This window comes from Somniosus microcephalus, chromosome 2, assembly GCF_052327205.1.
Source record: "Somniosus microcephalus isolate GS21.2 chromosome 2, FLI_Smic_1.0, whole genome shotgun sequence".
NCBI classification, from domain to species: Eukaryota; Metazoa; Chordata; class Chondrichthyes; order Squaliformes; family Somniosidae; genus Somniosus; species Somniosus microcephalus.
The window spans coordinates 153,913,383-153,933,766 of NC_140988.1; the positions used below are offsets into that span (position 1 = coordinate 153,913,383).

The window sequence follows — 20,384 nt, forward strand, 5'->3', positions numbered from 1 at the left end:
CTGCTGCTCACTCATGTTGAGGTAGCTCATTCTTTGTCTGTAAACCCTCTGGAGGGGGGGGTTATATCCTGTGGTGAGGTGCCTCGATGCGCTGGTGTCTTCAGCCCTGTGCAACATCAGGTGGCTGAACAGGAGGTTGGGGCTCCTGTTGATGTTGCTGCTGAGCTGCCTGGTTTTGCTGCTGCCCTGGATGGTCCTCATCCTCATCTGAGGTCCATGCAGAAAGAAAACGAATGGTTCCCATGCTGCTTGTAGATGCCTCCTTTGGGGAAGCGCTCATTGCAAGCGGGGAGAGGGTCTTCCAAGGAGGTCCCCCAGTTGATGGAGTCAAGCTGCAGGACCTCAGACTTCGGAAGGCCTTCTAAAAAAGTGCTCAGAGATCTTTTAAAGCCAAGGTCTGGCACCTGCAAGTAACCCTTGCTGCAATAAACGATGTCTTGTTAGACCTGCAGCAGTGAGGAGGCCACCCACGAGTCAACCCACGTGGAGCACACCGAAATGCTGGGAAATTCACGAGGGCCTCTCAAAATAGGCTTAGAGAGGTCCTTAACAAGCATTTAAGGAAGTTAATTAGCGCGATGGCCAGCTGGAGGCGGGAGCGTTTCCCGACCTCCAAAACCGGCTCCGGCAAAATCCCATGGAGGCGGGTTCCAAACCCGACCTCTTGGAATCTAATTTTCCCGCCTCCAAACCCACCTCCTCTGATGTCAGAAAATCGCCCCCTTGGTGTTTATATTTGTAGTGAAGTCCAGAACAAAAATAAATTTATCAAACAACTGAGTTCCATCTGCATATAATAGTTAACAGAAATAATTATGAATCTCTCTTGTGTAAGCCATTAATGCCTATCTTGTGTGCTCATTTACCTATCATAGTGCTCCTACAAAGTGTTTCGCTAGTTGTTACAGGCTGCTGAGCTTCTATTGAGGACACTTCAGATGGTTGTGGTGGGCAACTTCGAGGAGCTCTGGCCCTTGGAGGGCCTGGCTGCAGACTACAGCATCTCGGCCTGGGCCAGGGTAGTGTCGCCCAGCTGGCTGTGTGGCATTAAAAAAGGCACTGGTGGAGTAGGTGGTGGTGGAGCAGGCATACTGTCATCCTGAAAGAGGACAGCAGGTGCTACTCCCATGGACCCAAGGCCACTCTCTTGGGACTGTGCCTCAGCAATTCTCCAGCTCTGCACGAGAACAGAGTGCAGGAGTAATGTGATGCTCCAGAAGCCCCTGACAACAATGGTCCCCAAAGCCAAGTTTGCAGCCAGCTGAGTTTGATCTCCATGCTCTACACATAGCCTTGACACAAGTTAGAGCTGGATTCCTCTGTGCTCTGAGCCATTGTGTGCAAGCTCGCTGACGGGCTGCTCAGTGCACCTAGTATTTCCTGGTGTACGACCTCAAAAGTCATCATCTGAGTTGTCTGCAGCAAAGCTAGTGCGTGAGCTAGCACCTATCTCCCTGCCCTACCTCCTGCACACTTGTGCCTAGTGATTCACCACATAAAGACCCATCTTCTATCCTAGTCTCTAAAGTAGATGTGGTGCCAGTCTTTGAGCAGGTGCTTGCGAGGGTGAGATTGAGTGCCTCTGCATCTTCAGGAATGTTGGGCTCCTCTTCCTGAAATTGCACAGAGGCCTCCACATTTTCTGTACCTGCAATGAAAAAGGGGGACGAGAGTTAGCTTGTGGTGTAAAGGGAGAGCAAAGAAAGTAGTCGCTGTTGAAAGCAGCTGCAGTTTGTCATGCAGTGTGTGCAGGATGAGATGGAAGTAAGAAGGGGAAAAGAGGACACAGTGTGAAGAAACCTCACACGATGTCATCTCTAGTATGGTCAGTCACCCACAGCCATTACTCTGCCCTGCCCGTGATGGTCAGCATACTTTCTTCAACGGGGGAGATGTGCAGGCAAACATGGCCTCCTCCACTGGCAGCCTCCTGTCTGGAGTTGTGGGCGAGCTACTCCTACAAGAAAGAAGAGATTGTTAATTACATCCTTGTGAGGTGTTTAGATAATGTGCCTATCATGGTCAAATAGCTCATTTGCAGTGCCTAAGATGTGAGGAGTGGGGAAGTGAGGGTTGTGCAATAGTGGTGAGTGTGCGAGTATGAGGAGAAGGAAGTGTAGGGAAATTTGGTTCAGTGATTGTAGGCAAGTAAAGGGAAGTGGAGGACAGGAGTAGTGAGGGTGGAGGTGTGAGCAGAGAGAAAGAGAGCAGTATAGTTAACTTTGATAACTCTGGTGAAGTCATTAAACTTTTTGCGGTATTTCAGCCATGTCCTTGCAGCTAAGCTTCTTGCATTGAATTCCTCTGCGATCTCTTCCCATTGGCAGTGGAGGCATTGCTGGAGGGCTTTCTGTCCACTGTGGGAAGCAGGATCTCCAGCCCACCAGATCCTTCAAAATAGCATTGGAGAATGTGGGTGCCCTGTCAGTGCTTCTGCTAGCCATTTGTTTCTTCAGAAGCTTTCCCTGTTTTCTGCAGCCAGAGTGCACCTCCCTTTTAAGAGGTGTTGGCTGCCTTTAAGTTGCATTAGAGACACCGGATTTCCGCCCCCCACCCCCACCAATCAGGTGTGCAGCCAATGAACAGAGTGGGTAGCGCTAGCTGCACGCCTCTATCATTTTAATGAGGTCCTAGTACTAACATAACGTGCTGCCTGGGTCCATGTGTGCACCCCGTCCCTATGCACCCGTTTTGTGATGTGATCAAATTTCTAGGCCTTTGTATCTTGATTTTCAAAAAGCCTTTGATAAGATGTTGCACAAAAGGCTGCCAATAAGGTTGCATCTTGTGAAATGATGGCACAGTGGGATAGAGAATTGATTGTATTTGCATAGTTATTAATGGTACAGGACACTTTTTTTTATCCGGGACCGACATGGTGCCGGTTCATCAAAAATTCTGGATAACCGAAAGCTATAGCAAAAGATACGGCGCTGAGAGCTCCGTATAAAGCAACAAACCCTGTTGCTTAGCAACAGGTTCAGAACAATGGCCACAAGTTCCAAGCGTCTCTGTAGCTTAGCAACAGCTGCAGCCACACCCTTGCACAGCAACAGATCGAGGAAGGCAATAGCAAAATACTGCGGATGTTGGAAATCCGAAATAACAACAGAAAATGCTGGAAAAACTCAGCAAGTCAGGCAACATCTGTGGAGAGAAATTTGAGTTGACGTTTCGGGTCGAATCCTTCTTCAAAACTGGAAAGAAAAGAAGATAGATTGGAGGCAGGGTTGCGATCGGACAAAAGAATAAAAGAAACAAAAGAAGCAAAAGAGACAATAAAAGGTATTAGAAGCGAGACGAGATGGTAATAGGCTGAGATTAGGTGTAAAGTGTACTGGCAGGGCAAGAGATAGCTGCCAGGTGTGAGAGAGAAACAAAAGGAAAGGGGGGGGGAAAGGAGTGGAAAAATTACAAGAAAAAATGAAATAGGGGCCAAGGTTATGATCTGAAATTGTTAACTCGATATTGAGTCCGGAAGGCTGCAGAGTGCCTAATCGGAAGATGAGGTGCTGTTCCGCGAGTTTACGTTGAGCTTCCGTGGAACAATACAAGAGGCCAAGGACGGTGAGGTCCGAGTGGGAATGGAGCGTTGAATTAAAATGACAGGCGACCGGAAGCTCGGGGTCACCCTTACGGACTGAACGGAGGTGTTCCGCAAAGCGGTCACCCAATCTGCGTTTGGTCTCCCCAATGTAGAGGAGACCGCATCGTAAGCAGCGAATACAGTATACTAGATTGCGAGAAGTACAAGTAAATCGCTGTTTCATCTGGAAGGGGTGTTTGGGGCCCTGGACAGTGGGAAGGGGGGAGGTATAGGGGCAGGTGTTACATCTCCTCCGCTTGCACGGGAAGGTGCCAGGCGAAGGGGAAGGGCTGTTTGGGGTGATAGAGGAGTGGACTAGGGTGTCTCGGAGGGAGCGGTCCCTGCGGAATGCTGAAAGGGGAGGGGAGGGGAAGATACGTTTGGTGGTGGGATCACTTTGGAGGTAGCGGAAATGCCGGAGGATGATCCGTTGAATGTGGAGGCTGGTGGGGTGAAAGGTGAGGACAAGGGGAACCCTATCGTGGTTCCGGGAGGGAGGGGCAGGGGTGAGGGCAGAAGTGCGGGAGATAGAACTGACACGGTCGAAGGCAGTGTCAACCACGGTAGAGGGGAATCCTCAGTTGCGGAAAAAGGAAGACATGTCTGAAGCACTGGTGTGGAAGGTGGCATCGTCGGGGCGGAGACGGAGAAACTGGGAGAATGGAATAGAGTCCTTACAGGAAGCGGGGTGGGAGGAAGTGTAGTCCAGGTAGCTGTGGGAGTCAGTGGGCTTGTAGTGAATATTGGTCGATAACCTATCCCCAGAGATGGAGACGGAGAAGTCGAGGAAGGGAAGGGAAGAGTCAGAGATGGACCATGTGAAGGTGAGGGAAGGGTGGAAATTGGAGGCAAAGTGAATGAAATTGTCAAGTTCGGGACGAGAGCAGGAAACGGCACCGATACAGTCATCAATGTATCGGAAAAAGAGGTGAGGGAGGGGACCCGAGTAGGACTGGAACAAAGATTGTTCCACATAGCCCACGAAAAGGCAGGCATAGCTAGGACCCATGCGGGTACCCATGGCAACACCTTTGATTTGGAGGAAATGAGTGGAGTTAAAGGAGAAGTTGTTCAATGTGAGAACAAGTTCAGCCAGGCGGAGGAGGGTGGTGGTGGATGGGGACTGGTCGGGCCTCTGTTCAAGGAAGAAGCGGCGCGCCCTCAGGCCATCCGGGTGGGGGATGGAGGTGTAGAGGGATTGTACGTCCATGGTGAAAAGGAAGTGGTTGGGGCCCGGAAACTGGAAACTGTTAAAGTGGCGGAGGGCGTCCGAAGAGTCGCGGATGTAGGTGGGAAGAGACTGGACAAGGGGAGAAAAGATAGAGTCAAGATAGGAAGAGATAAGTTCCGTGGGGCAAGAACAGGCTGAAACGATGGGTCTACCAGGGCAGACCTGTTTGTGGATCTTGGGAAGGAGGTAGAAGCGGGCTGTGCGGGGTTGGGGTACTATGAGGTTGGTGGCAGCGGGGGGAAGATCTCCAGAGGAGATGAGGTCAGTGACAGTCTTGGAAATGGTGGTTTGATGTTCGGTCGTGGGGTCATGGTCCAGGTGGAGGTAGGAGGAGGTGTCGGCGAGTTGGCGTTCAGCTTCCGCTAGGTAGAGGTCAGTGCGCCAAACAAAACTTACCTGAACCTACTCCTGCATTTTGCCGGTTAACCGAGATTTCCGGTTATTTAGGTGCCAGTAAATCGAAAGTTTCCTCTAACGATAATGGTATGGGACCAGCATTTAATCAAGAGAGCAACATTACCAATCCAAAAGAAATCCAGGAATTTATGGTGGTAAAATGGTAAAAACACAACTTTAATGATCCTTAATTGTGTTGGATAAGGAAGATCATGTGACAAGTACTTTGCATACAATGGGGTAATTTTGATTTCAATCGAAATAAAAATCAGGGAGGCTGCCGATTCACTATCAGCCGTTTTCCACTATCTCACAAAGACAAAATTACCCACATTTAAAAAAATATTCTGAACCGTTTATTAATTTAAAAAATCAATTCTACAGAATGTAGATTAAGGTCATAGTTTGGAAAAGATTAAATAATTGATCAATTTCCCAGCATAAAACACTTGAGTGTAAAAGTAAATAAATCTCTTTTTTGTACAGGCCTGTCTGTGGCAGGAGGCAGTGATACTGCATACCAGACAATTTACATAAGTGGCATTACCCCAGGTTCAGCTGCTGATACAGAAGGAAGTCTGCAACAATTGGACCTTATCCATCATATTAATGGGGTTAGCACACATGGAATGACAATGAATGAGGCAAGGAGAGCTCTTCAAAATGCGGGTCCTGCTATCACCTTAAAAGCTACAAGGTACCATGGAGGTTGTTTGCACAGTATGATTCATCCTCTTGTTGCCCAGTGTAACATTACAAAATGTATAGTAATTTCATAGTGATTCTTTACTTTGCTTCAGTTCTGCTGATAGTAGGAGCTATACAATACATAGTTACATTTAATTCATGTACATTACTTTTTATATCTATTGAACTGTATCAAAAATTTCACGTGTATATGTCCTGCCCAGTAACACTTACTTCCTGTAACATTTTCCTATTGCACCTAGAGTCATAGAGTTATACAGCACAGAAAGAGGCCCTTCGGCCCATCGTGTCCGCGCCGGCCATCAAGCCCTGTCTATTCTAATCCCATTTTCCAGCACTTGGTCCGTAGCCTTGTATGCTATGGCGTTTCAAGTGCTCATCTAAATGCTTTTTGAATGTTGTGAGGGTTCCTGCCTCTACCACCCATTCAGGCAGTGAGTCTCTCTTCATAGCTGAAGCGCTCCAGCCCAGGTAACATCCTGGTGAATATCCCCTGCACCCTCTCCAATGCAATCACATCCTTTAACTCTGGTTTATAGTTGCTACAGTCTTTCTAGTGTAGCGAGGACTGTTGGTAAACCATACAAGCGCCCTAATGTATATCTTTAATTGGTGGTATTGAATTAATTTAAATTAATTAAAGGATAAGTCATGTCAGGACAGCCCAGCCCCGTGTTATGCTCCTCTTGCTCTATGTGGGAATTCAGGGATGCTGCCTGTGTCCCTGACGACCATGTGTGCCAGAAATGTATCCAGCTGCAGCTACTAGTAGACCGCATTGCGGCGCTGGAGCTGCGGATGGATGAGTTTTGGAGCATTCACGATGCTGAGAGGGTCATGAGTAGCACGTTTAGTGAGTTGGTCACACCGCAGGTAAGGGCTGCACAGGCAGAAGGGAAATGGGTGACCATCAGGCGGAGCAGTAGAAGCAGGCAGGTAGTGCAGGGATCCCCTGTGGACATCCTCCTCTCAAACAGGTATACCGATTTGGATACTGTTGAGGGGGATGACTTACCAGAGGAAGGCAGCAGCAGCCAACTTCCTGGCACCAGAGGTGCTTCTGCTGCTCAGGAAGGGAGGAAAAAGAGTGGGAGAGCAATAGTGGTAGGGGATTCTATCGTAAGGGGAACAGATAGGCGTTTCTGTGGCCGTAGACGTGACTCCAGGATGGTTTGTTGCCTCCCTGGTGCCAGGGTCAAGGATGTCACTGAACGGCTGCAGGGCATTCTGAAGGGGGAGGGTGAACAGTCAGAGGTCATGGTTCACATTGGGACCAATGACATGGGTAGGAAGAGGGATGAGGTCCCGCAGCAAGAATTTAGGGAGCTAGGCAGCAGACTAAAGAGCAGGACCTCAAAGGTTGTAATCTTTGGATTATTCCCGGTGCTACGTGCTAGTGAGTATAGGAATAGGAGGATAGAGCAGATGAATGCGTGGCTAAAGAGTTGGTGCAGGAGGGAGGGCTTTAGTTTCCTGGACCACTGGGCCTACTTCTGGGGAAGGTGGGACTTGTACAAGTCGGATGGGTTGCACCTGAACCAGACCGGGACAAATATCCTTGCGGGGAGGTTTGCTAGCACTGTTCGGGGGGGGTTTCAACTAACTTGGCAGGGGGATGGGATAGAGTGGAGCTATAATAGGGGGTGATGTGCAGCCAAATATAGAGGAAAAAATAAGTCAGACTGGAAGGCAGAGCAAATATGTAACGGCACAAGGGAGTAGGGCAAGGCTAAATGGCATTTATTTTAATGCAAGGAGTCTTACGAATAAAGTGGATGAACTGAAGTTGTTGATGAACACATGGGAGTATGATAGCAAAATACTGCGGATGTTGGAAATCCGAAATAACAACAGAAAATGCTGGAAAAACTCAGCAGGTCAGGCAACATCCGTGGACAGAAATTTGAGTTGACGTTTCGGGTCGAACCCTTCTTCAAAACTGGAAAGAAAAGATAGATCGGAGGCAGGGCTGCGATTGGACAAAAGAATAAAAGAAACAAAAGAAGTAAAAAAGAGACAATAAAAGGTGTTAGAAGCTAGACGGGATGGTAATAGGCTGAGATTGGGTGTAAAGTGTACTGGCAGGGCAAGGGATAGCTGCCAGGTGTGAGAGCGAAACAAAAGGAAAGGCGGTTGGGGGAGGGGGGAAAGGAGTGGAAAAATTACAAGAAAAAATGATATAGGGGCCGAGGTTATGATCTGAAATTGTTGAACTCGATATTGAGTCCGGAAGGCTGCAGAGTGTCTAATCGGAAGATGAGGTGCTGTTCCTCGAGTTTACGTTGAGCTTCCGTGGAACAATACAAGAGGCCAAGGACGGTGAGGTCCGAGTGGGAATGGAGCGTTGAATTAAAATGACAGGCGACCGGAAGCTCGGGGTCACCCTTACGGACTGAACGGAGGTGTTTCGCAAAGCGGTCACCCAATCTGCGTTTGGTCTCCCCAATGTAGAGGAGACCGCATCGTAAGCAGCGAATACAGTATACTAGATTGCGAGAAGTACAAGTAAATCGCTGTTTCACCTGGAAGGGGTGTTTGGGGCCCTGGACAGTGGGAAGGGGGGAGGTATAGGGGCAGGTGTTACATCTCCTCCGCTTGCACGGGAAGGTGCCAGGCGAAGGGGGAAGGGCTGTTTGGGGTGATAGAGGAGTGGACTAGGGTGTCTCGGAGGGAGCGGTCCCTGCGGAATGCTGAAAGGGGAGGGGAGGGGAAGATACGTTTGGTGGTGGGATCACTTTGGAGGTAGCGGAAATGCCGGAGGATGATCCGTTGAATGTGGAGGCTGGTGGGGTGAAAGGTGAGGACAAGGGGAACCCTATCGTGGTTCCGGGAGGGAGGGGCAGGGGTGAGGGCAGAAGTGCGGGAGATAGAACTGACACGGTCGCGGGCAGTGTCAACATGTCTGAAGCACTGGTGTGGAAGGTGGCATCGTCGGAGCAGATACGGCGGAGACGGAGAAACTGGGAGAATGGAATAGAGTCCTTACAGGAAGCGGGGTGGGAGGAAGTGTAGTCCAGGTAGCTGTGGGAGTCAGTGGGCTTGTAGTGAATATTGGTCGATAACCTATCCCCAGAGATGGAGACGGAGAAGTCGAGGAAGGGAAGGGAAGAGTCAGAGATGGACCATGTGAAGGTGAGGGAAGAGTGGAAATTGGAGGCAAAGTGAATGAAATTGTCAAGTTCGGGACGAGAGCAGGAAACGGCACCGATACAGTCATCAATGTATCGGAAAAAGAGGTGAGGGAGGGGACCCGAGTAGGACTGGAACAAAGATTGTTCCACATAGCCCACGAAAAGGCAGGCATAGCTAGGACCCATGCGGGTACCCATGGCAACACCTTTGATTTGGAGGGAATGAGTGGAGTTAAAGGAGAAGTTGTTCAATGTGAGAACACGTTCAGCCAGGTGGAGGAGGGTGGTGGTGGATGGGGACTGGTCGGGCCTCTGTTCAAGGAAGAAGCGGCGCGCCCTCAGGCCATCCGGGTGGGGGATGGAGGTGTAGAGGGATTGTACGTCCATGGTGAAAAGGAAGCGGTTGGGGCCCGGAAACTGGAAACTGTTAAAGTGGCAGAGGGGTCCAGGTAGAACGGGAATTCTGCAAGCGGGAGAAAGGGTCAGTTGTGCGGGGGGAAGACTCCTGGCCAGAGAAGTGGGCACGGAGACGAAGGCGGCGGAAAAAGAGCTCAACATCGTGCCGAGCTTGAAATTCATTGAGGTGGGGGCGTAAGGGGATGAAGCTCAGGCCTTTGCTGAGGACTGATCGTTCAGGGTCAGAGAGTGGAAGGTCAGAGGGGATAGTGAAAACGCGGCAGGGGGTGAGATTGGGAGAAGGGGGGTCAGAGGAAAGTGAAGGGGAAGAAGGTTCCGGAGGGGCGTTGGTGCCCAAGAGTTGATGAAGCTTGCGATCCTTGACATCGGAAAGGAAGAAGAAAAGTTTTTTGTTGACCCCTCCCCCTGGCCTCTTACCCTCTCTAGATCTTTTCATCGCTAACTGCCGCCGTGACATCGGCCGTCTCCATTTCTCTGCTCCCCTCACTCACTCCAACCTACCTCCCTCTGAACTTGCAGCACTCCATTCTCTTAGATCCAACCCTGACATTGTCATTCAACCTGCTGACAAGGGTGGTGCTGTTGTTGTTTGGCGCACTGACCTCAACCTAGCGGAAGCTGAACGCCAACTCTCCAACACCTCCTCCTACCTCCCCCTGGACCAGTCTCTTCCCACCTACATCCGCGACTCTTCAGATGCCCTCCGCCACTTTAACAGTTTCCAGTTTCCTGGCCCCAACCACTTCCTTTTCACCATGGACGTACAACCCCTCTACACCTCCATCCCCCACCCGGATGGCCTGAGGGCGCTCCGCTTCTTCCTTGAACAGAGGCCCGACCAGTCCCCATCCACCACCACCCTCCTCCGCCTGGCTGAACTTGTTCTCCCATTGAACAACTTCTCCTTTAACTCCACTCATTTCCTCCAAATCAAAGGTGCTGCCATGGGTACCCGCATGGGTCCTAGCTATGCCTGCCTTTTCGTGGGCTATGTGGAACAATCTTTGTTCCAGTCCTACTCGGGTCCCCTCCCTCACCTCTTTTTTTCCGATACATTGATGACTGTATCGGTGCCGTTCCCTGCTCTCGTCCCGAACTTGACAATTTCATTCACTTTGCCTCCAATTTCCACCCTTCCCTCACCTTCACATGGTCCATCTCTGACTCTTCCCTTCCCTTCCTCGACTTCTCCGTCTCCATCTCTGGGGATAGGTTATTGACCAATATTCACTACAAGCCCACTGACTCCCACAGCTACCTGGACTACACTTCCTCCCACCCCGCCTCCTGTAAGGACTCTATTCCATTCTCCCAGTTTCTCCGCCTCCGCTGTATCTGCTCCGACGATGCCACCTTCCACACCAGTGCTTCAGACATGTCTTCCTTTTTCCGCAACCGAGGATTCCCCTCTACCGTGATTGACACTGCCCGTGACCGTGTCCGTTCTATCTCCCGCACTTCTGCCCTCACCCCTGCCCCTCCCTCCCGGAACCACGATAGGGTTCTCCTTGTCCTCACCTTTCACCCCACCAGCCTCCACATTCAACGGATCATCCTCCGGCATTTCCGCTACCTCCAAAGTGATCCCACCACCAAACGTATCTTCCCCTCCCCTCCCCTTTCAGCATTCCGCAGGGACCGCTCCCTCCGAGACACCCTAGTCCACTCTTCTATCACCCCAAACAGCCCTTCCCCCTTCGCCTGGCACCTTCCTGTGCAAGCAGAGGAGATGTAACACCTGCCCCTATACCTCCCCCCTTCCCACTGTCCAGGGCCCCAAACACCCCTTCCAGGTGAAACAGCGATTTACTTGTACTTCTCGCAATCTAGTATACTGTATTCGCTGCTCACGATGCGGTCTCCTCTACATTGGGGAGACCAAACGCAGATTGGGTGACCGCTTTGCGGAACACCTCCGTTCAGTCCGTAAGGGTGACCCCGAGCTTCCGGTCGCCTGTCATTTTAATTCAACGCTCCATTCCCACTCGGACCTCACCGTCCTTGGCCTCTTGTATTGTTCCACGGAAGCTCAACGTAAACTCGAGGAACAGCACCTCATCTTCCGATTAGGCACTCTGCAGCCTTCCGGACTCAATATCGAGTTCAACAATTTCAGATCATAACCTCGGCCCCTATATCATTTTTTCTTGTAATTTTTCCACTCCTTCCCCCCACCCACCCGCCTTTCCTTTTGTTTCGCTCTCACACCTGGCAGCTATCCCTTGCCCTGCCAGTACACCCAATCTCAGCCTATTACCATCCCGTCTAGCTTCTAACACCTTTTATTGTCTCTTTTTTACTTCTTTTGTTTCTTTTATTCTTTTGTCCGATCGCAGCCCTGCCTCCGATCTATCTTTTCTTTCCAGTTTTGAAGAAGGGTTCGACCCGAAACGTCAACTCAAATTTCTGTCCACGGATGTTGCCTGACCTGCTGAGTTTTTCCAGCATTTTCTGTTGTTACATGGGAGTATGATATTGTTGCTATCACGGAGACATGGTTGAGGGAGGGGCAAGATTGGCAGCTCAATATTCCGGGGTATAGAATCTTCAGGCGAGACAGAGGGGGGGTAAAAGAGGAGGGGTGCCGCAATATTAATTAAGGAGACAATTACTGCTGTAAGGAGGGATGATATATTAACAGGTTCCTCTAATGAGGCCATATGGGTTGAACTTAAAAACAAAAAGAGGGCTAGCACTTTGCTGGGAGTGTACTATAGGCCCCCAAACAGCCAGGGGGAGATAGAGGAACAGATATGTAGGCAAATCTCAGAGAAGTGTGCAAATAATAGGGTAATTATACTGGGGGATTTCAACTTCCTCAATATTAACTGGGATAGTCAGAGTGTGAAAGGCTTAGAGGGTGCAGAATTCTTAAAGTGCATCTAGGAGAGCTTTTTGAGCCAGCATGTAGAAAGTCCTACAAGAGAGGGGGTGGTACTGGACCTAATTCTAGGGAATGTGGCCGGGCAAGTGGCAGAAGTGTTAGTAGGTGAGCACTTTGACAGTGACCATAATTCGGTGAGATTTAAGGTAGTCATGGAAAAGGACAAGGATGGACCGGAAATAAAGGTTCTAAATTGGGGAAAGGCCAATTTTAATATGATAAGGCAGGATCTGGCCAATGTGGACTGGGATCAGCTACTTGAAGGAAAATCCACATCGGAGCAATGGGAGTCTTTCAGAAAGGAAATTGAGAGAGTACAATGGCAACATGTTCCCGCAAAGGTCAAGGGTGGGACCAACAAGCCCAGGGAACCTTGGATGTCAAGGGATATACGAGAATGGATTAGGAAAAAAAGGGGGGCTTTTGGCAGATACAAAGGACTAAAGACAGAGGAAGCCCTAGAGGAGTATAAAAAGTGCAGGGGGATACTTAAAAAAGAAATTAGGAGAGCGAGGAGGGGCCATGAAATAACACTGGCGAGCAAAATAAAGGGAAATCCTAAGGTGTTTTATAAGTATATAAAGGGCAAGAGGATAACTAGGGAAAGAGTAGGGCCCATTGGGGACCAAAGTGGCAAACTGTGTAGAGCCAGAGGATGTAGGTGGGGTTTTAAATGAATTTTTTGCATCTGTGTTCACTATGGTGAAGGACGATGTGGACATAGAAATCGGGCAGGGGGACTGTGATATACTTGAACATATTAGCATCGAGAGGGAGGAGGTACTAGTGGTTTTAGCAGGCTTAAAAGCGGATAAATCCTCAGGCCCGGACGAGATGTATCCCAGGCTACTATGTGAGGCAAAGGAGGAGATTGCAGGGGCTCTGACACAAATTTTCAGAACCTCTCTGGCCACAGGGGATGTGCCAGAGGACTGGAGAACAGCTAATGTAGTACCATTATTCAAGAAGGGTAGTAGGGATAAACCAGGGAATTACAGGCCAGTGAGCCTAACATCAGTGGTAGGGAAATTATTGGAAAAAATTCTGAGGGACAGAATTGGTCTCCACTTGGAGAGGCAGGGATTAATTAGGGATAGCCAGCATGGCTTTGTCAAGGGAAGATCATGTCTGACCAATTTGATTGAATTTTTCGAGGGGGGTGACTAGGTGTGTGGATGAGGGTAGTGCAGTGGATGTGATTTACATGGATTTCAGTAAGGCTTTTGATAAAGTCCCGCATAGGAGACTGGTCAGGAAGGTAAGAGCCCATGGGATCCAGGGTGCCTTGGCACATTGGATCCAAAACTGGCTTAGTGGCAGAAGGCAGAGGGTGATGGTGGAAGGTTGTTTTTGTGACTGGAAGCCTGTGTCCCGTGGGGTACCGCAGGGATCGGTGCTGGGTCCCTTGCTGTTTGTGGTCTACATTAATGATTTGGATGTGAATGTAAAAGGTATGATCAGTAAGTTCGCAGATGACACGAAAATTAGTGGGGTGGTAAATAGCGAGGCGGGAAGCCTCAGGCAACAGGACGATATAGATGGGTTGGTCAGATGGGCGGAACAGTGGCAAATGGAATTTAACCCTGAAAAGTGTGAGGTGATGCATTTTGGACGGACTAACAAGGCAAGGGAATACACAATGAATGGTAAGACCCTAGGAAAGACAGAGGATCAGAGGGACCTTGGTGTGCATGTACATAGATCCCTGAAGGCCGCAGAACAGGTGGATAAGGTGGTTAAAAAGGCATATGGGATACTTGCCTTCATTAGCCAAGGCATAGAATATAAGAGCAGGGAGGTTATGATGGAGCTGTACAAAACGCTGGTAAGGCCACAGCTGGAGTACTGTGTGCAGTTCTGGTCGCCACAGTATAGGAAGGATGTGATTGCTTTGGAGAGGGTGCAGAGGAGATTTACCAGGATGTTACCTGGGCTGGAGCGCTTCAGCTATGAAGAAAGACTGGACAGGCTGGGGTTGTTTTCCTTGGAGCAGAGAAGACTGAGGGGGGACCTGATTGAGGTATACAAAATTGAGGGGCATAGATAGGGTGGATAGAAAGGAACTTTTCCCCTTATTAGAGGGGTCAATAACAAGGGGGCATAGATTCAAGGTAAGGGGCAGGAGGTTTAGAGGGGATTTGAGGAAAAACCTTTTCACCCAGAGGGTGGTTGGATACTGGAACTCACTGCCTGAAAGGGTGGTAGAGGCAGGAACCCTCACAACATTCAAGAAGCATTTGGATGAGCACTTGAAATGCCATAGCATACAAGGCTACGGACCAAATGCTGGAAAATGGGATTAGATTAGATAGGGCTTGATGGCCGGCGCGGACGCAATGGGTCGAAGGGCCTCTTTCTGTGCTGTATAACTCTATGACTCTATCCTTCCTATAGTGTGGCGACCAGAACTGCACACAGTATTCCAGCTGTGGCCTAACTAGCGTTTTGTACAGCTCCATCATAACCTCCCTGCTTTTTTATTCTATGCCTCGGCTAATGAAGGCAACTATCCCATATGCCTTTTTAACCACCTTATCTACCTGTCCTGCTGCCTTCAGGGATCTATGTACATGCACACCAAGGTCCCTCTGATCCTCTGTCCTTCCTAGGGTCCTACCATTCATTGTGTATTCCCTTGCCTTTTTAGTTCTCCCAAAATGCATCACCTCACACTTTTCAGGGTTAAATTCCATTTGCCACTGTTCTGCCCATCTAACCAACCCGTCTATATCGTCCTGTAGCCTGAGGCTTCCCTCCTCGCTATTTACCACTCCACCAATTTTCGTGTCATCTGTAAACTTACTGATCATACCTCCAACATTCATATCTAAATCATTAATGTACACTACAAACAGCAAAGGACCTAGCACCGATCCCTGCGGTACACCACTGGACACCGGCTTCCAGTCACAAAAACAACCTTTGACCATCACCCTCTGCCTCCTGCCACTAAGCCAATTTTGGATCCAATGTGCCAAATTGCCCTGGATCCCATGGGCTCTTACCTTCTTGACCAGTCTCCCATGTGGGACTTTGTCAAAAGCCTTACTGAAGTCCATGTAGACTACATCAACTGCATTACTCTCATCCACAGACGTAGTCACCCTCTCGCAAAAATCAATCAAATTGGTTAGACATGATCTCCCCCTGACAAAACCATGCTGACTATCCTTGATTAATCCTTGCCTCTCCAAGTGGAGACTAATTCTGTCCCTCAGAATTTTTTCCAATAATTTCCCTACCACTGATATTAGGCTCACTGGCCTGTAATTCCCTGGTTTATCCCTACTACCCTTCTTGAATAATGGTACTACATTAGCTGTTCTCCAGTCCTCTGGCACTTCCCCTGTGGCCAGAGAGGTTCTGAAAATTTGTGTCAGAGCCCCTGCAATCTCCTCCCTTGCCTCACACAGCAATACATCTCGTCTGGGCCTGGGGATTTATCCACTTTTAAGCCTGCTAAAACCACTAGTACCTCCTCCCTCTCAATAATAATTTGTTCAAGTGTACCACAATCCCCCTGCCTGATTTCTATGCCTACATTGTCCTTCTCCATAGTGAACACAGATGCTAAATATTAATTTAAAACCTCACCTACATCTTCCGGCTCTACACACAGATTGCCACTTTGGTCCCTAATGGGCCCTACTCTTTCCCTGGTTATCCTCTTGCTCTTAATATACTTATAAAACACCTTGGGATTTTCCTTTATTTTGCCTGCCAGTGTTTTTCCATGCCCCCTCTTCGCTCTCCTAATTTCTTTTTTAAGTACCCCCCTGCACTTTCTATACTCCTGTAGGGCTTCCACTGTTTTTAGCCCTTTGTAGCTGCCAAAAGCCTCCCTTTTTTTCCTAATCCATTCTTGTATATCCTTTGACATCCAGGGTTCCCTGGACTTGTTGGTCCCACCCTTGACCTTTACGGGAACATGTTGGCGCTGTACTCTCTATTTCCTTTCTGAAAGACTCCCACTGCTCTGATGTGGATTTTCCTACAAGTAGCTAATCCCAGTCCACTTTGGCCAGATCCTGCCTTATCATATTAAAATTGGCCTTCCCTCAATTTAGAACCTTTATTTCCGGTCCATCTTTGTCCTTTTCCATGACAACCTTAAATCTCACCGAATTATGGTCACTGTCAACAAAATGCTCTCCTACTGACACTTCTACCACTTGCCCAGCTACATTCTCTAGAATTAGGTCCAGTACCGCCCCCTCTCTTGTAGGACTTTCTACATGCTGGCTCAAAAAGCTTTCCTGGATGCACTTTAAGAATTCCGCACCCTCTAAGCCTTTCACACTCTGACTATCCCAGTTAATATTGGGGAAGTTGAAATCCCCTACTATTATTACCCTAATATTTCTACACTTCTCTGAGATTTGCCTACATATCTGTACCTCTAGCTCCCCCTGACTGTTTGGGGGCCTATAGTACACTCCCAGAAAAGTGCTTGCCCCCTTTTTGTATTTAAGTTCTACCCATATGGCCTGATATCCCTCCTTACAGCAGTAATTGACTCCTTGATTAATATTGCGACACCCCCTCCTCTTTTACACCCCCCTCTGTCTCGCCTGAAGATTCTATACCCCGGAATGTTGAGCTGCCAGTCCTGCCCCTCCCTCAACCATGTCTCTGTGATAGCAACAATATCATACTCCCATGTGTTCATCTACTCCTTCAATTCATCTGCCTTACTCGCAAGACTCCTTGTATTAAAATAAATGCCATCCAGCCTTGCCACACTCCCTTGTGCCGTTACATATTTGCTCTGCCTTCCAGGCTGACTTGTTTTTTCCTCTATATTTGGCTGTGCATCACCTCCTACTATAGCACCACTCCGTATCCCATCCCCCTGCCAAGTTAGTTTAAACCCCCCCCCACCCCCAACAGTACTAACAAACCTCCCTGCAAGGATGTTGGTCCCGTTCCTATTTTCTGTCATGTTATTTCTGTGATACCTATCTGTAAAACTTTCCTATCGTGATTAATATTAAACCTATTCACTTTACTTATCTCTGAGCGAGTCCTTTAAGATTGGTCAACAAGGTAGGTGACGCTGTTGCCTACGTCCCTCTCAGATGTACCAGCTGTATCTGCAAGAGAGGTAGTAGTGTTCTCTACATTGGAGCTCCTAAAATTTGACCACATATTCTGCTTCCTCACATTGCTGATCTTCCCCCACTTTTGTCAGCAGCATCAATGTTCCACTCCCCAATGTTCCCACACTCCACTCTTGTCATGCCAGTATTGCCACATGACAAGTTAACCCTACCAGCACTGCCGCATCCAGCACCCCACCCACTTCCCTAGTGCTGCTGATGACATACAGTTCCAGGGCCATTAGCAACCATCCAATACTTTACCAAAGTGGCCATTTTTATTCTGTGTGCCTAAACTATTAGTGTTGGCGGTGTATTTTATCGTGGCGGCATCGTAGAAAGCCCAGTTCTATTGTTATATGGAAGTTATATCAGTGATACCAGTCACTCTGATCTCCTGGAGCTTGCTTGATTGCTTTCATGGGTTGGAGAGGAAATTCCATCGGGTAATTTTGACTTTGGGCAATATTGTAAAATGGATGTCATTGATTCAGCTGCCTATTATACATCTCTCCCGATTTTCATTTCCACGTACTGAAAATGGGGTGAGACGTATTACTGGTGGCTGAATCAGTATCGCCCATTTTACACTCGCCCAAAGTCACTGGGTTTTAGATGTTATCACAGATGACTGAATGATGAAATGAGAGTGATGTTGCAATTTTGAAATTTCACTGTCTGGTGCATGGAGTAAATTTCAATCTTTACATTGCAATTAAAGTATTTTGTAGCACAATGTTCCCAGCAGTTGTGCCTCCTAAATTTTAACATAATTTTATTGGTGTTAAGAAACTAGAAAGCTATCTACCCACAACAAAATCCTTCACTGGCATCATTTTCACAAGTGATAAATGTGTTGCAGAAAAGGGCATTTGTTGTGGCAGATATGGAGTAAATGCATTTTTTTTGCTATGGTACATATTAAATGTAATTTTACTCAACACCCACAAAACTGAAATTGAGTAGTTGTATTTTTTAGTAAATGTGGTGGTGCAGAACAACAGATGAAGATTTCCTTTATGAATAATTTCCCCAACGTCTTCAATTTACATAATTTTAGGGATTTGTTTTTTATTTTACAGAGATGGAGAGCCTGTATTTGCAAAAGCAATGGATTCTCCCTTTCAGCACGATAACAAAAATACAAAACTTAATGAATCTGTTGAACTTAATGGTAAGTTTTTAATGAAATGGATCCTTTATTTTAAAAAAGTCCAAGTTTATTTTCAGTTGGCACTTAAATTAAAATCATGCTGATAGCTGCTTATCTATCTATTATTTATTTATTTATATATATATATAAGGATAGTGGTGTCTGTCTGTCTGGGCATCACTCAAAAGTTATAGAGCGCACCTACACATCTGTTATATCAAAAGAAAGGATTAGGAGGGTGTCCTAGGCGTATTTACTTTTTGGTCAGACAAAAATTGTTCGGACAGTAGACAAAAAACGTTCAAAATTCCGCTCATTAGCGATTGGCCAATCATACGGGGGAAATCCGCTCATTAGCATTGAGTGACGTGAAGGTTGACCAATCCGTGCGCTGCGTCACGAGGGGCGTTTCATGGCGTTTGTGGGCGGGGCCTAATCCTTCAAACTGCCGTTATTCAGGTGAGTGGTGGCCATTACAGACTGGCCGGGCCTGAAGCTCAAAAAATGTCTCTCTCTCTCTGCTCTAACCTCTCTTCTTCCCTCCCCTCTCTCTCTCTCTCTCTCTCTCTCTCTCTCTCTCTCTCTCTCTCTCTCGCTCTCTCTCTCCTTCCCCCTCTCTCTCTTGCCATGAGTGCGGGACCAGCAAAACCGGGGGCTTTCCAACGAGTCGTCCCCGACCGCAATCGGACACGGGAGGCTGCAGCGAAAGATGTTCATCTGCCGCCGGCCAACCGGGTCCAAAGGCCCGCCGTGTTAACCGTCAGGAACCCCGGGCTCGCTTCGGAGCGCTGGGCACCTGGCCTCCCGTTGTCGGACTGACTCCGTTCTGGTACCGAGGTGAGTCCGGCCGGGGGCCTGAGGTGCTAGGGAGGGAGGGAGGAGAAAGGAAAGGAGAGGGAGGGGGGGGGAGGGAGAGGAGAGGGGGAGGGAGGGAGAGGAGAGGGGGAGGGAGGGAATAGGAGGGGGGGGAGGGAGAGGAGAGGGGGAGGGAGGGAATAGGGGAGGGAGAGGAGAGGGGGAGGGAGGGAATAGGGGAGGAAGAGGAGAGGGGGGAGGAGAGGAGAGGGGGAGGGAGAGGAGAGAGAGAGAGAGGGGCGGGGAGGCGGAGAGAGAGAGTGACCAGCCCACCAGCCTCATAACCAGTTTTACAAAAAAGCCTGGTGTTTGTGGGCGGGGCCTAATCCTTCAAACCTGCCGTTACTGAGGTGAGCGGCGGCCATTACAGACTGGCCGGGCCTGAAGCTTAAAAAATTTCTCTCTCTCTCTCTCTCTCCTTCCCCCCCCTCTCTCTCTCTCTCTCTCTCATCTCTCTCTCTCTCCTCTCTCTCTCTCTCTCTCTCTCTCTCCTCTTCCCTCTCTCTCTCTCTCTCTCTCTCCTTCCCTCTCGCTCTCTCTCTCTTTCCTTCCCCCTCTCTCTCTTGCTGTGAGTGCGGGACCGGAAAACCGGGGCTTTCACAGGAGCCGTCCCTGACCGATATCGGACACGGGAGTCCGCAGGGGGCAGGGAGAGAGAGGGTGAGGGAACTTCCCGCCGACCTCACAAAATGGCGGCCGCCCTTCACCCGCAGTCAGTCTCTCTCTCTCTCTCTCCCCCCCCAGTCTCTCTCTCTCTCTCTCTCCCCCCCAGTCTCTCTCTCTCTCTCTCCCCCCCAGTCTCTCTCTCTCTCTCTCCCCCCCAGCCTCTCTCTCTCTCTCTCTCTCCCCCCCAGCCTCTCTCTCTCTCTCTCTCTCCCCCGTCTCTCTCTCTCTCTCTCTCTCTCTCCCCCCATCCCCCCAGTC

At 48.9% G+C, this 20,384-nt stretch overlaps 1 protein-coding gene across 6 annotated transcripts in view; it reads left to right on the forward strand.

Moving 5' to 3' along the window:
- Positions 1 to 20,384, forward strand: part of ptpn13 (protein tyrosine phosphatase non-receptor type 13) — a 358,778-nt gene that overhangs the window by 276,801 nt on the left and 61,593 nt on the right. For all 6 annotated transcript variants that reach the window (XM_085963776.1, XM_085963803.1, XM_085963794.1 and 3 more), the window contains 2 exons: positions 5,700 to 5,910; positions 18,535 to 18,626. In XM_085963776.1, the coding sequence (XP_085819902.1) occupies positions 5,700 to 5,910; positions 18,535 to 18,626 (303 nt within the window). The remainder of the gene's footprint in view (positions 1 to 5,699; positions 5,911 to 18,534; positions 18,627 to 20,384) is intronic.